The 15270-nt window shown below is 40.1% G+C and overlaps 1 protein-coding gene across 1 annotated transcript in view; it reads left to right on the top strand.

Moving 5' to 3' along the window:
* The first annotated feature begins 10322 nt into the window (after positions 1 to 10322).
* Positions 10323 to 15270, top strand: part of trpm3 (transient receptor potential cation channel, subfamily M, member 3) — a 143617-nt gene continuing 138669 nt past the window's right edge. Inside the window, 2 exon segments of the mRNA XM_038704231.1 lie at positions 10323 to 10565; positions 12043 to 13423. Coding sequence (XP_038560159.1) covers positions 13220 to 13423 — 204 coding nt within the window. The 5' untranslated portion in view covers positions 10323 to 10565; positions 12043 to 13219.

The raw sequence follows: 15270 nt of genomic DNA, 5'->3' as shown, positions 1-15270 counted from the left end.
TTGTTAATAATTACATTGACACCAGTATAATATATTATTTTACAATTTAATAGATTTTATTATGTGATTTATAAGTTGCATAAATCCAAATGTTAATGCCTCGGTCAAAAGCTCAGACGGCAGTTAATGCTACTCTGCTAAGCTGGGGTAGTTTAAGCATAGGTAATGTTCAGGTAATGTTATGTTTGGCTGTTTTTTCAACATGGCCAGCTATTTATGTGGGATAAGAAATTAAATTACCAACATCTTGAAACAGCTTGCAGGGTGACGGGGGCAAAAAGTAAATTTCGCTAGGCTAGCCGTGGCTATCTTACTAGCTAGCTTTAAGTGTATTTGGCATATATAAAATATTTATTAAAACAAATGCCAACAAGTCAGATTATGATCTTAACCACACTGTATAAAGGTCTTAACTGAATTTTGACTAAATATGCAGAAAAAAAGCATGTTTATCTGTTTAGTGGAAGCACACCTTGGTCACATGTACAGTATGTTGCCTACCTCGCTTGCGTTTTGCCTGTAATGCCTGAGCCAACTGATATTCAAAGCAATATACACCTTACAAACTTACAGGAACACTGATATTGGAAAAAATAGCTTCCTGCTTGCCTTAGATTAGTGGATTGCTGGCATGAGCAGAGCAGCACATACTCATTACCTGAGTCCACCCAGGAGCTTTATAGCCGAACAGTTGAGTATATACCAAAAAATTTCATCTGGATTCCCCAACTGGCCACATTGTATAATTTTTTAATCTTACCATTCAATCAGTTCAGTCGTACCTGTTGATTACCCGCTGATACTCAGTGATGGTGGTCCTGAATAATTAAACAATTCTGACAGCCGTGTAGGGGTCCATTTCCATGACAACCTCTCTCCCGGTGTGCTTGCTGCCCCAAGGAGTAATGTAAATCTCCTGTCTGCTTAATGTCACAGTAACAACAGCAAAGTGACACACAAACATGAGCATGGGGTCAGTGGGTTGGCAGCTTTTGATTACATGTCCAGCCTGGGTTTCTTCTCAGCTCGGCGTCGTCATACAGGAAAGGAAGACCTCATGTGAAACGAGGAAGAGGTTGCTTTGTTATCAAGCCCCTAAAAATGGTTTTCAGGGGATTTGCCGATTTTGTTTGGCTTCCTCTAACATGAGTGCGTTTAGTAATACAGGCAGTATTGAAAACACACACACACACACATAAATCTCTCACACACAACACTAATCAGACATAGTCAATTACCCTTTAACATCAAATGGTTCATCGGATCCCCAGTCCATTAGATGGTGAATTAACCTTATCTACCTGAAGATGAAGAGGTATGGGTGTGACGGTTATAGCCTTGTCCCAGTCAGAGCTATTACTAGAAAATATGCCATGTACTTTCCACACAGCACGATACTGACTAATCAGGCCCTGAGAAATGCAATAAAAAAAGGATTATGATGCAGTTTTTATTGTCAAAAGTGCTTATACCTTGTTTTAATCATTCACTGTTGTGTTTGGGGACTTGAAGGGGCTGTGAGATGTTTAAATGCAAAAACCCAGCATGGGATTTTTAATGCCAAACTTCCAAATTCAGTAAGTCTCAACTGATTTGTATTGCATGTTCATAGAAAAGGAAATGACTCCATGTGTGTAACAAATATTAAAAGATGTTTTAATTTAGTTAAATGTAATTTTCATTTTGTTCAGCTGTAAAGAGAACTTGTGGAAGCCATTAAAACTCAAATGTGTTTTTTCAACAGAATCATGGCTGAGGACTTACTGAAGGCAACAAAATCTGCGCTTATGAGGCAAACAAAATGTTAATGGAAATATTAGGCCATTAGTGTTTGGTAATCAAGGTGATGTCAATGACTATAAAAATTATGATAATGATGGCAGCAATCACGCTTGATGCTGCGAGCCTTAATCTCCAGCTAAACTAATTCTTGCTGTGAAACCAACTGCCTTTTAAAGCAAATCAAGTTGAGACATGAAGTGTGGTTACCAAACAAACACACCTTTCCCTAGAGAAAGGGCAGCAGATTTGTATTGGATTGTGGGTTAAAATCAAGGTCCTGATATTCTGAAGAAGCCTCCTTGATAAGAGGTGAAACGTCTTCGAATATCTTGAAAACCATGTCCAGTTGCCCTTGATTTCAACCCACCTTGGATAACGACAACCTGGATGATTGAAATTCTTCACAGACACATACTTACTCTGATAACCTTTTCACCTGACTGGCTCAAAATAAAATGCAATTGCTCAATATTTGTGTGTGCCCCCCCGATAACCCGGCAACACCATTTTTGTATGTTGTAATTTCTGTGTTGTAAAGGGAGATCCATCAGTCAGACCCAAAACCACCGACGCACATTCTGATTAGATATAGATTTTGTGTGTCCTCAGGTGAGACAATATAAACATCTATTAAAACCACATTGATATGGAAAGACTTGTCGTGTGTGTGTGTGTGTGTTTGTGTTTATGTTTATCACCTATCTTGCCTTGTGTGAGTTGTTTGTGTACAAGATGGAGAGGAAATAAATATGAGGGTACAACTTTCTACTACTGCTCAGAAAAGTTCTCTACAGGCTAATGCTCTGTGCTTCTTTTCCTGGCTCTTTATTTGTTATAATATGGCAGTCATTATCTGCACAAACAAAATTACAAGAAGATGAAAATGGCTTTCTCTCCTTCAATAAAGGTTTAGTGACTTTGTTTCCCATTACAGTTAAAACCTTTGTCCACCTGTCAACTAATGTAAAACACTTAGTGCTTAGTTTTACAACTTCACAATGGTAAACAAGCTTTTAATGTCCTCTTTATTCCTTCACATTACTGTCCACACTGTTCTTCGTCCTCCCCCTTTAACCTCCTCCGCTTCATCATCAAGCTTCCAGAATTATTGTCTCTTTTTATTTGTAAGAACGCGTTTGTTGAAAAGAACCACCCCCTCTCTGTTACTCACAGTCAGGTAATTGATTACTAATTGCTACACTGTTATGTGGACCTATTGTCTAAGATGCTATGCATCTTTAAATTGCTTCATCTTGTTCATGTACTCGTCTTAGGCCTGTCTCTTCTCTCTGATTTGAGCATGTTGAAGGCTTATTTAATAGCATAATGCTTGAGGAGGCTTGTGTTTATGGTGTGTATGTACAGTATGTGTGTGTATGCAGCAGGTGTGCACAGTATCATGATGGAGCGGTGTGGAAATGAATTGGGCCCTGATCAGTAGCTGTTTGTACCTGATGTGACAGACCACAAACGGATGAGTCATTTTACAATCTCACCGCTGCATCCACGCAGACAGGCCATGACGGGAGACGTTATTTCATGCTCGTGTTTCCAGACAACGGAGAGGCATCTCAGGGCCCTAAAATGAACTGCGGCTTAACTGGGGCCCCTCACTGTCGTCCCACAAGACAACTCCTCCCCGCTGTTGCTGTGGGATCCAAGTGATCTCTTCATTAATTCATAGCAGAGTGCTGAACTAAATTAGCACTCGTTAGCCACCCGCTGTTTACTTTTCTTTATTTGCTATCATTAACCCTCCACCCTTCAAACTGTGTGCAGTCTGTGTGTGCATGCGTGGTTGTGTCTGGGGGGTGGTAAGGGATTTGGGGTGGGGTTGGGGGTCATAATAGCCTCACCTAGCAACCTGCCCCGGTGAGATGCTCAAAGGGTCTGGATCACTGAGGGTGACACACACAGTCTCCCACCCTGCAGCCCCTCAGAGTAACTGTGACTCAGGTGCTTTTTTCGATGACGTTCCACCTGCCAGATGCTCATCAGGCCCACACAGCAGCCAGATCTGCAGAACCAGGTCTTGATTCTCTTTCACCTCAGATGAATCACAAGGCCCTGCAAGAGTTTATGACAGGAAACAAGGCGCAGACTGACCAGCCAATGAGGAAGAGCAGAAGAGACGTGCCGCTACATTGGAGGAAAAGGGACACCGCTGCTTCATCTTCGTCACCACGGACATTTATTTAACCTTCATGGCGGCCAGATGACAAATATTTTGTTTCTTCATCTTCTTCCTCTTTCTGATTTTTCAGGCTCAAACACAGTCAAGGCTTGCATTAACAAGCATTTAAACAAATCAGCAAACCCAATCAGAGATCGACTAAGAGTATTGATTATTACAGCACCTGTGATGATAATTAGGAGGATGGTTTGGCTGGTTTTGGTGTTTGAGGCTGAAATGAGATGATTGTGGAATATCTGGATCCTTGTCCTTGGCCCAGGGTTTCTCTTGGACCTACAGATTTGTTTTAATAGAGACTGACAGTGTCACACACACACACACACAGATGCACACGTACTAAGGCTGCGTCATGCCCTGTCTTCCAACACGCCTCCACTAGCAGAGGGACGTCTTGCCCACCTGTGGCTCCTGACTCCTGGAGCCAGCCATCTTCTCTCAGCCACCATTTCTCTCTCCTTCCAATCATCTGGCTTTCCCCCTGTTTCCTCATCTGGTTGTAAAATTGCCCAGCTTTACACTTTTCTGTTTAGATATTTTTTTTTAAAGAAAGAAGTACCTTTGCTCAGAAGAGGACTCAGAAGTTCAAGACTCAAGTGAAGTTAGAGGAAAGCGATTCCCAAAGGAGCCTCAGAGACTTTCAGAGTGGTAAGACATCGGCCATTTTGAATTTGAATGCTCTCTTGGAGATGAAGCTTGGGGAAAGTGTATAAAAAATGTAATACAAAGAGCAATGATAGTGATGATACACAGAAAGTTTGATCAAATAGTTGTGTGTGTGTGTGTGTGTGTGTGTGTGTGTGGGGGGGGGGGGGTTGTAGAAAATAGGGCACAGTGATCTGGTAAATAACAAAAGTGTTTGCTTTTGGGACCACTGCTGTGGTCATGTGTTGAATTTTTATTGGGTGATAAAAAATGCATTGTGTGAGCCGTAGTAACAGATCAATGCTGAGAAGTGGTCGGCTGCTGGTGTGCTAAATAAATGATAGTTGTCTCCCAATATTCCCTCTCTTTCTTGCTTTGCGCCTCCATCTGCTGACCGTTGGACACTGAAGCAACCATATGCTCTCTATGTATAAATCATCCACAATAGCTTGCTCCCTGTTAGTCTGATAAAACATGGATTTAGCACATTTCTTCAGAACAAGCCTTTGAGGGATCCTCTGTCCCTTAAACAGATTGATCATCTTTTGATTTTTGTCTTTCCTTAGCTTTGTTTTTCTTTGGGCTTTGAGGGCTGATTAATGTGATCATCTGTCATATGTGATGTTTAGTTCTCTCACACATATCTTCAAAGCTTCAGCTACAACATACAGTAAACCCCTTCCCTAGTACACAGTTTCAGCCAAGCATAGATTTACAAATGTTCAAGTCTTCCATTTCTATGAGTTTTATCTCTACAATGCAAAAGTGGCTGAAGCTAGAAAATGTGGTGACAACCCAAGTAGTCCTCCCTCAACAGAGAATTGTCAGGGAATTTTTGTGTGTGAGAGCGTGCACATACTTTGGTTTCTTCTCCGTGATTCAGTGATTAGTGGCTTGTCTCTAAGCCGGTCTGTGGCACCAGATGAGCTATCCCTCATTAGTGTATGTGTGGCTTGGACGGAAAGCCAGCACTAGTGAGTCATACTAACCCACACATACACACACAAAAATTACAAATGCATCGTTTTTTGAGCATATTGAGAAAATCATGGGTTTGCTGGCTGTCATTTTAGGCTGTTGTCAAACAGTCTGTGAGATGTGTAGGAGTTTTAGCAGCAGTATGGACAGTTTTGGCGACACTTCTCTACAGGAGGCTGCGTTTGCTTTTGGCTCATCTCCTCTTACAGCCTGACAGCTACTGTAGTTGAGTCTTTCCCGGCTGAATTACAGACAGCTTTAGAAAGTTTGAAACAACAGAAGAAAGAATATGGTTAGCTGTAAATGTGCACCTGATGCACAAAAGCAGGCGTCCTTGACAGAAATTCACACAATTCACACAATCTGGCAAACAGAATCACACATATTGTCTGTAAATGCTGTGTGTGAATTATTGATGGCATCAGCCTGCTTAAAAATGCATCCCCAACCTTTCTGTCGCACAGAGAGAGGAAGCAGTAATTAGTGTTAGGATATGAGAGGAGACAGGCTAATTATCAGTGGAGCAAATACAGCAGCCCTCGTGCTCTTTTTGGAATAAACTTTCTTTTCATTTCCAACAGATTCCGTGGCAGGTATATAAATATTCAATGTGTGCCATAATGTCAGTTATTGCCCCTAATCTTCATCACATGATCCAGCTGGTTTGGTTTCAAGGGTGTGAAAGGGTATGAGAATGAGGGGAGATGAAAGAAGTTGAGGGATGTCTTTTCCATTTGCATAAGTAAAGTGAAAATAAAAAGAGGTGGTGGTGACGCCTGATTATGAAAAGATAAATGCAGAGTTGGTGGAAAGGACACAGACACTGCCGTATTCAAGGACAAGACGATCATGAATTCATTACACCAATTTTCTACATTGATTTTGCTCATTTAAGTGAGGTGGCTTCATGCCAGAATCTGAGCATGGCACTCACAGCTGAATGAATAAAAGGAATGGATGGATGGGGAATGGGAACCACTGCAGATGGGGAAAAAATGACGAGTAGGTGGAGAAAGTGAAGTCAGAGGAAGAGGAACAAACAGGCAGCTCAGCTTGTCAAGTCAAACTGGCTATAATGAAACTCAAGAAGTTGATGGTCAAATCTCTTGAAGGAAACGGGAGAGACAGGTGAGAGCTGAAACCCTGCTGGAGTCTGTCACACCTGACTCCTGCCATTAAAACCAGGGTATATTTGCTATTGGTATGGATCCTAATTAAGGATTTAGTCTCTCACTCTTTGAACGGTGAGTAGTATTTTTTTCTTTTCAGAAAAGTAAAGTTTAAAAACATAGACTAGAACTCAATTTCAAAACGCAAATACGTCTATTAATTATCCATTCATAACTATTTGATTATTTTTCCTGCTGTCCCTCTTTAGTGAACACGGACATATTGATATTTGAAGTTATAAATCAGGACATTCCTCACATACAGTATATATATGGTGAGTATAAGAATGAGAAAAGAGACTTATAGCAGCAGTAATCAGATTGTCAGCATCACAGGAACGAATAAAAATCACGATGAGATCAGATCTATTTATTCGACCAAGGAGTGAATAAAGCTTTGCACACAAAAAGACCTTCGTATTTTCTTTGGTTTTCGGTCCTTTGGCACCAAATACCATCTGTTCACAACAGTGGTGGAAATCTCCATTTTTATTAAAAAAGACATTTATTGTTTGTTTACAATACTTTGTATTTTACTGTTAAATTCACATTCTGCAGTTTGCCGCCTAGTGTTATCTTTCTCAGTAATTGGACACATTCATGCAGTGTGTCTTGGGTAACACTTTCAATTAACTGATGTGATATACTTTAACCCTTGAACCAAAACATATTGAGAGCTAATCCAGTGCAACTTATTTTAATCGTGTACCGTGTGAGAAAAATACTGAGGCAAAGTTCAGGATAATAGTCAATTTGCAAATAACAGACCTTCACTTTAGCCTTGAAAACAATGTATGCAGAAATTCTTCACTTTATATCACCTGGATTTTCATGACCTTAATTCCTTTACCAATAAATTTAGTTAATGCAATAATTATGAAAAGAACTGTGACATACGCAATAGACAGAAATGGAAATAAAGGGAGTTCAATGATGGAAGGGATGTGTCAGCTCAGTGTAAGTAAACTACCAAGACTCAAAATTCAAACATTATTCAAAATGTTGATAGTATTACTAATATGTTCACAAACGTAAAGACATTGGAATTTTTTAAAATATATGATATTATATTAATTAAAGATTTGAAGGGTGAGTGATTAATTGAACGACTTTCTGATGAGAGAGCTTATTCATGTCATTATGAAGTACAGCAGATGTTTTCTTAACTTTTTCTCTGTATCTCCCTTTTCTTCCAGCGGAAAATGACGAGGAAATCCCACACTAGAAGAGTTCTGACCCCTCTGTGCACAGAGATCAAGGTAGGAAACACATTTCCTGTTGCCCCATGATCTTCAACATAACAGACAGACAATGGGTCCGAAAAAACACATAGTTTTAGATTGAGTTAATATTTATGGGTGTATTAACTGTATATCTTTATTTTTTTATTTATTTGTTTCAGCTATTGGGATCTGAAATGATTTTAGAAGCTCGCAGCTGCTTTTACTGTTGCTAATTAAATTCAGAAGGATATAATTCATTTCCAACAACAAGTTTACAACATTGTAGAATTTGTCCACTTCTTAAGATAATGTTATTCTTGAATTTTAAGTACAAATGTGCATATTGAGTTCAATGAGATGTGACAGCTAAACACACATTAACACTCGCGTACCATTTAAATGATTGCAATAGCGCTTTTAGTCCAAAAACATTCAATCATTTTCTATATTTTACTTCAAAGCCCGGGTAGCGCACTTGTCTACAAGGATTTCTCACTCCGGTCTTCACTTTCAGTAAAAGTTGGGTACTGTCTGACTGTCAGAAAATTTTGGCTTTTCTTAGTGACAAATACTGTGGAGATAATTTTATGTGTGATGATTTTAAAGCTCAGATTAAGAAAAGAACCTAAGCTATGGATGAAAGATGGGTAAATTGGTTCGTTCAGCAGCAGATGAAACATTCCACAAGCTCAATTTGTGTAATTAAACATGGAAATATGTGTATGGTGTTGGTTTCCAGCACTTCAAGATAATCAAAAAGTAATGTTTTTTTAAGAAAGTCTGACAACTATTCTATTTATTTTGGGAGATTAGAAACCAACTGAGCAATTTTCTCAAGTATTTTGTTATTCCTTTAGTTAATGGCTGCTGCTTTTGCAGGGGCATGCTTAGCTCTTTTCTTTCTTTTTTCTGTAACTTGTTAGAGAGTGTGATCTTGACACACTACACCAACCCCAGTAAAAAAAAAAATAAAGCCACTAATCAGATAGCCAATTAAAAGGACTCCTGAAAAGTTTAATAAAATGACCTGCAACTCCTGTTTTTAAATGTATTTAATTATTTGGTGTTGGGCCATTTATATGTCAGTCTGAAACAAGTGTGAGCATGATATTTTCTTACATAGTTTGTGTGTGTGTGTGTGTGTGTGTTTAAGAAAATGAGTCTGCTGCTGGTGTGGGGTAAATGTGTGTTTTTGTGGATGTAATGATGTGAATTTGTACATGAGTTCACATGGTGAAACATGGGAGGATTATAATGAAGCACTGATGATGCAACATCAGTTTTCAGGTTAGTAACCATGGCAACCACACGACCCTGTGTAGGTGGATCTTTGATGTTAAAGAAAGCGGGTGGTGCTGGGGGACAAGAGGAAGGCAGATGTCTGCTAGAACACACATTGACTAGTTCAAACTTTAAACAAATTCCCTAAAAGCTTCTTGGGTGAAATCAACAACTCTTATTTCCCCTTCTACTTTTCAGAGTTAATGTTTTCTCACTGTCTATCACAGGTTTTCTCAAGTTTTTTGCCCTGTTTCCCCATTTTTCATTTGTAATTGGTATGTAATAAACTGTAAATTTGAGTTGAGAGAGAAATTATGTTATGTGATAACCTTTTTTTGTATGAGTTACCCTACACACAAAGCAATCTCAGTCCCACTCTGCTCTCATCTGTGACATCACGATGGTAGAAGGAGCTACCACATGCCATCAGAGCGTCCCTCTTAAACTTCAAGAAGCTCTTGAAAACTCATCTCTTCCGAGAACACTTTCTCTTACCCCTAACCTCTAACATGCACTTAATTTGCTCTTCTTATAGTCTCCTTACAGTTCTCTTGGATTGATTGCACTATTGCGCACTATTAGCTCTTACTAGTGTTTATAGTAACTTGAGATCTCTCACAGTCTGAATGCTTTATTCACGCTTGTAAGTTGTTCATCAAATATAAGTCGCTTTGGATAAAAGAGTCTGCCAAATGAGTAAATGTAATGTAATTTCTATCATTGCTTTAGTCTCACTGTCAAACTAATTTTGCACAGACTTTTGAAAAGTTGGAAAAACTATATGCAATGCTGTGTGTGTGTGTGTGTGTATGTGAGTGTCCATATCACCCACAACAAATATTTTATTTTATATAGTCGGAATTACAAGCCTACCCTGAATTTATTTTTCCATTAATGAAAAACAAAATGGCCAGCACACCTGGACATTAACCAAGATTCTTTCTTTAAACAAAATATTACCTGAGTTTAACATTTTAATTAAGCTAAGGGGCTGCTATAAACCATCTGTATCCTATCAGCAGACATAACCACTAGCTCCTGAGGAAAGCCGACCATCTAGCAGCTGGCTTGTCTCGGGAGTTGGTGGAGACCAGACCAGAGCTGAAATAAGAGTGACTGTTGTATTAATGTTAACCCAATGTGACCAAAAGTCAGTTTAGGCTCACTGGTGACTCTTAGTGGTAGCATAAAACAGACAACATGTCAGAAAGCAGGTAACGTTACTGAGCTCCTGCTGGGTGGAGACACAGCTACACATGGTGACTGGTTTGGTCCCACAATCACATATACTGTCAGGTAAGATAAAGTAACAACAAAAGTCACGTACTTACACACAATGTAGACATTTTAAGCGATGTTGGTCGCTTAGCTGTGAAGTTTTTCCATAGGTGACCATTAGCATGCTAACTAGCTAGCTTAGCTATGCTAAAAACGTAACGTTAGGATTAATGAAGATATTATTGACATCGCCTGTCTCTGAAAGTCACGCAATAATGAACCCATTCCTCCAAAATGTCCTGCAAATTAGTGAAGCATTCATCCACATGAGGTGTTACAGGCCCACAAAACACATACCTATCATTACATGTAAAGATACAAATGGTTTTAAACACAATTTTAGAAGTTATTAAGTGGCTAAATGGTTCTGTGGGCTAATTGCGAGTAGAGCACTTGTTGCATTGTGTAGAGAAAGTTACTTTTCTTTTAATTTTATCAGTTAAACTGAAAATGTAATTTTAATGCTAAAATTTAATGTTGAGTATTTACATTGTTTGTTTACTTATTTAAAACAATGTTTTGCTTTTGTTCTTTATTGTAAGATAAGCTGAACTATATTGTTACAAATAAAAATGAAGATAAATATTTGTATTTGTATGCACCAAATTATATTGCAAACCTATAGACAGTATAGATCGCTGTCTGAATATACATATGTTCTACAGATAACAATTTATCACTTGGGCTGCAAGTGACAAATATTGTCATTACTTATTGATTCACCAGCTGAATTTTTGCTTAGTTAACACATTGTTTTGTCTATAAAATGTCGGAAAATAGAAAACAATGCCATTTCTTTTCTGTCTTCAAATGCCTTTGTCTGAACAGTTCAAAGCTCACAGATACTAATATTTGAGAACATTTTCCATTTTAAGCTTTGTGCAACACTTTGTGTTTCCCTTAATCTTTTCTGATGAAACACACTACAATTGGCAAAAGGTTAATTATTGTGTCAGTGATTCAATGCAGTGGTGAGGGCTAACTTTGAAGTCCCCATGGTGTCGTTCCGTGTTTGATCAAAAGTTGTGATTATGTGTTTTTACTCCCACTGTCACTCTGGCCCAATCGTTCTCACCCTTCAGGGAGTATCTGTCTTTCTTTTTCACTTTCTCTGTCTCTTCACTTGCTCAGAAATACAATCTATTCTCTCTGTCTTTCTCTCTCTCTTACACACACACACACACACACATGCGCGTAAATACACACTGGAGCTACACCCAGGTGGTGAGTGGTTGCTGGGAGCGATGACAACAATGTCCCTGGTGTTCAGACACTGTCACCTCTCCTTACTTTTTCTCCCTGTCTCCATCCCGTTACCTTGCTCTCTCTCTCTCTCTCTCTCTCTCTCTCTCATCTTGTTTTCTTGCCCCAGAATATTTTTCTCATCTTCTATTGACCAAAATAGAGTTGGAGGCATTTTAGATTCTCATAGAGTAACAACCATGTGTGCACCTGAAGAAATCGCTCAATATCTCACCTTCTGTCAACTCCACAGCATGGCATGCCTTTTAGCACTGCTGAAGACTTTGCGACAGAGAGTTGTGACAGTGACAGAAGAAGATGACCATTGGTGCGGCAGGGTATTGAAAAAGTAGAGAAGAGCTCGACTGCCAGTGTTATTTGGTATCGCTCAGGCGGCTTTACTCATGAACTGTGAACCATGTACATCAAAGAGGAAGAACAGGAATAAGAAGATGAGGGGGAGACGTGTGCCCTGCACAGGGAGAGAGTGAGATTGTGAATGAAGGTTCGGGGAGCAAGAGGAAGAGGAGAGGGAGGAGATGGAGGTTTAGTAGCTGTGGGTATTCAAAGCACAGTGTTCACACAGTGAGAGAGTGACTTACTGAACAGGGTGTCTGTCTCTGTGCCTCTCAGGCAGCTTAAAGCAGCTCTGCACTATGCTCAACGGGAACCCTGCACTCCAGAGACTCTTCCTTGTCTCTTCGTTTTCCTTGTCTGGTAACCTTCTTCTTTTTTCCTCGCTGCACCTGTCTCACTGTCATTTGCTCTTTTTTCCTGTTCTTTTTCTGCCCACTCTGTGAGCTCCTTGTTGTTGTTTCATCTCTGTTTTAAAGCCCCTTTCACCCGGATCTCAATATCGTACCCTCCAACCTCCTCCTCCTCTCTCCCGCCCTCCCTCTTCCCTTGCGTTGTTTCCCTGTTTCTCTCTCTCTCTCTCTCTCTCTCTCTCTCTCTCTCTCTCTCTCTCTCTCTGTGAGGAGGGAAAACAGAATCAGCGGCCGAGCCACAGTGACAGCACATGCAACAGGGTGCAAACAGCACCTTCTCCTTCTGCACCTCTCCTCTCTGACTCTCATCCCTCCCCAGAGGAAGGCTACACTGACGAAAAGACGAACCCAGGAGTTCTGCCGAGCAGGTGAAGATCTGATTTCCCACTCCTTTTGATCAAGAGATCAGAAGAGGTGGAAAAGTAAAAGAAACAGAGGAAAGAGGAGTTGAAAGATTCTCTTTCACAACCTTTTGAAGTGAAAAGGAAGACTTAAAGAAAAAGGAGACACACAAAGACTCAGACTAGTTCAGTAGGCAGCAGAGTTGAGAATGAAGTGAAGATGCCACCTGTGGCACTAGTTTGATTAAAGAACAGCCTACTCGATCTCAGCGTGGCTGCCCTGCTTCCCACATCTCTTTGACCACATTGTTTTTAAACACCAATGGCTTCCAAGAAGAAGTGGGCCGAGCGGAGGGAGTTGCGCAGGGATCGGCCGTTCTCCACACGGGATGATTCATCTGTTGCGTCCGGGACGTCTGGGCCAGGGCGTCCCACTACGAGGGGGCGTTTCTCAGAGTCATGGAAGAGGCTCAGCTCCAGAGGGGGTTCCACCAAGAGGGGGGCGCTCAACTCTCAGCAGCCACCGGTAAGATGTTTCGAGGATACACAGGCCCCTTCACGTTCCCCCCAAAGATAAATCAATGACCTGGGTGCTGGGAGGGAAATGGGACAGGAAAGGCTGCTGTCGAAATAGCACCTCAATGGGAGGGAGTTAAGCAACCTTGAGGGATTAGGAGGTAAATGGGGTAGAGACATTTGGAAGGTTAATTTACCAGTTTAGGAATAGGTAGATATTTCACTCTGTGGTGCCTTTTGCTAACTTGTTTGCTTGAGTATCTTGAGCAATAAAAGGTGTTTAGTATTACCCAAAGTAAGACACTGTGCAGTTGTTTTTAACAGTCTTCCATCAGCTGTTACCTTGGAAACCAGGTACTATCGCCTGAACAGAAAATCATGTTTATATTTGGGTTTATTTTATAATTATACTCCATAGTGTGAACTTTGCTACATAAACATATTAGATTACCATTTAGGTTTCTACACATTCTCCTTTTCTAACTTTTGAGATGATGCAAGGTAATCAATGCTAGTAACCTACTGGAGCACCAACATTATCTACCAAAGACCATTGGTTATTTTGGTGTCTGTGCTCCCTGTACATAATGAGTGCATAGTCTGTAAGTGATTCAACCTATGAAATAACATACCCGGTGTATGAACCGGAGGTGAGAAGGGTGAATGTGTGTAATTTGCAAGTTTTCAAAGAAACTGTAGGTTTTATGGCTTTGTAATGCAATGCAAGATGAACAGCATGAATAGCTTAGATATTTTACCATCTTTATAGACACGTGGTTATCAGCTATAAATTCTGCTGTCACAGAACTTATAAAACATGCACTTGTCTAAATAAAAGAGGGCATGTTTGTTAGCTTGGGCCAGCTGGTTTCAGTGGGATCAGGTGACTGGCAACAGTTATTCTGGAGGATTACTGTAGTTAAATAAACATGACCTGCTGCTGCTATTAAGTTGAATATCAACAGAACAACTGACAGCTGTGAGGCTTTCAATGACTTTGGCTAATTTCTCCAGTGAAGCTATTATTCATAGTGCAACATCACATTGGTAGTAGTATTGTAGTATAGTAGTAGTTTGAGGACAACTTAAAGATTGGAAGAGAAACACTGCACTTACAAAACTTATGAATGATACACCCGAAGACATCTGGTAGTATTTCAATTACCTTTAAAGATTTGCCGTCAAAATCCACTGGGAGTTATTGAGAGAACTGTGACTGACTATTTGAGGAAACTGGTTGCACATACATTCCCTACTCTTGTCTTGCTATCTGTTACTCTTCTCTTTTTTTGTTTCACTCCATTCCCAACTTTTTGCTTGACTCCTGAAGGAGCTGTGGTGCTTGTAGGGCTTTTTTTGACTGCATCTGTCACGTTCGTGGGAAAGATTTCTCCATTGTTGTTGTGGCAGTGATGAAACTTCTCTGTGATGTTGATTTGGGTTCTCGGCCACTCTATTTTTGAAATGCAGAACTTCACTGATGTTTATGGATCAAGGTCAGACTTACTAAAGCTGGCTGCTAGCTGATGCTCATGGACTATCACACTTGGCAAATCTGTGGGGGGATATTTGGCATCAATATCTGAGCTGGGAGATGTGTGGGAGACAGAGATATGCATGGCTGGAGATATGAGATCCATTTCTGTTTTTTCAGTTGTGTCCTAGTAGGTAGTGCTATTTTGTATTGCACACATATTCTTTATATATAAATTTCAGAGTAAATGTTTTTTTAAGCAGTGTTTACTGTAAGATAGTGGGCTGTCAGATAGTTTTGTACACTATGTAATGTAAAGGTGAATTTGAAAGAACTGAATCAGTATAGAACAGGTGTGTGTGATTCTGTCTTGGTCTCTACCT

Source organism: Micropterus salmoides, unplaced genomic scaffold (assembly GCF_014851395.1).
Source record: "Micropterus salmoides isolate LMB-PRFRI ecotype aquatic unplaced genomic scaffold, ASM1485139v1 Ms_hic_scaffold_7, whole genome shotgun sequence".
Lineage (NCBI taxonomy): Eukaryota > Metazoa > Chordata > Actinopteri > Centrarchiformes > Centrarchidae > Micropterus > Micropterus salmoides.
The sequence above is the reverse complement of the archived record's forward strand: the minus strand, read 5'-3'. Positions and strand labels throughout refer to the sequence as shown.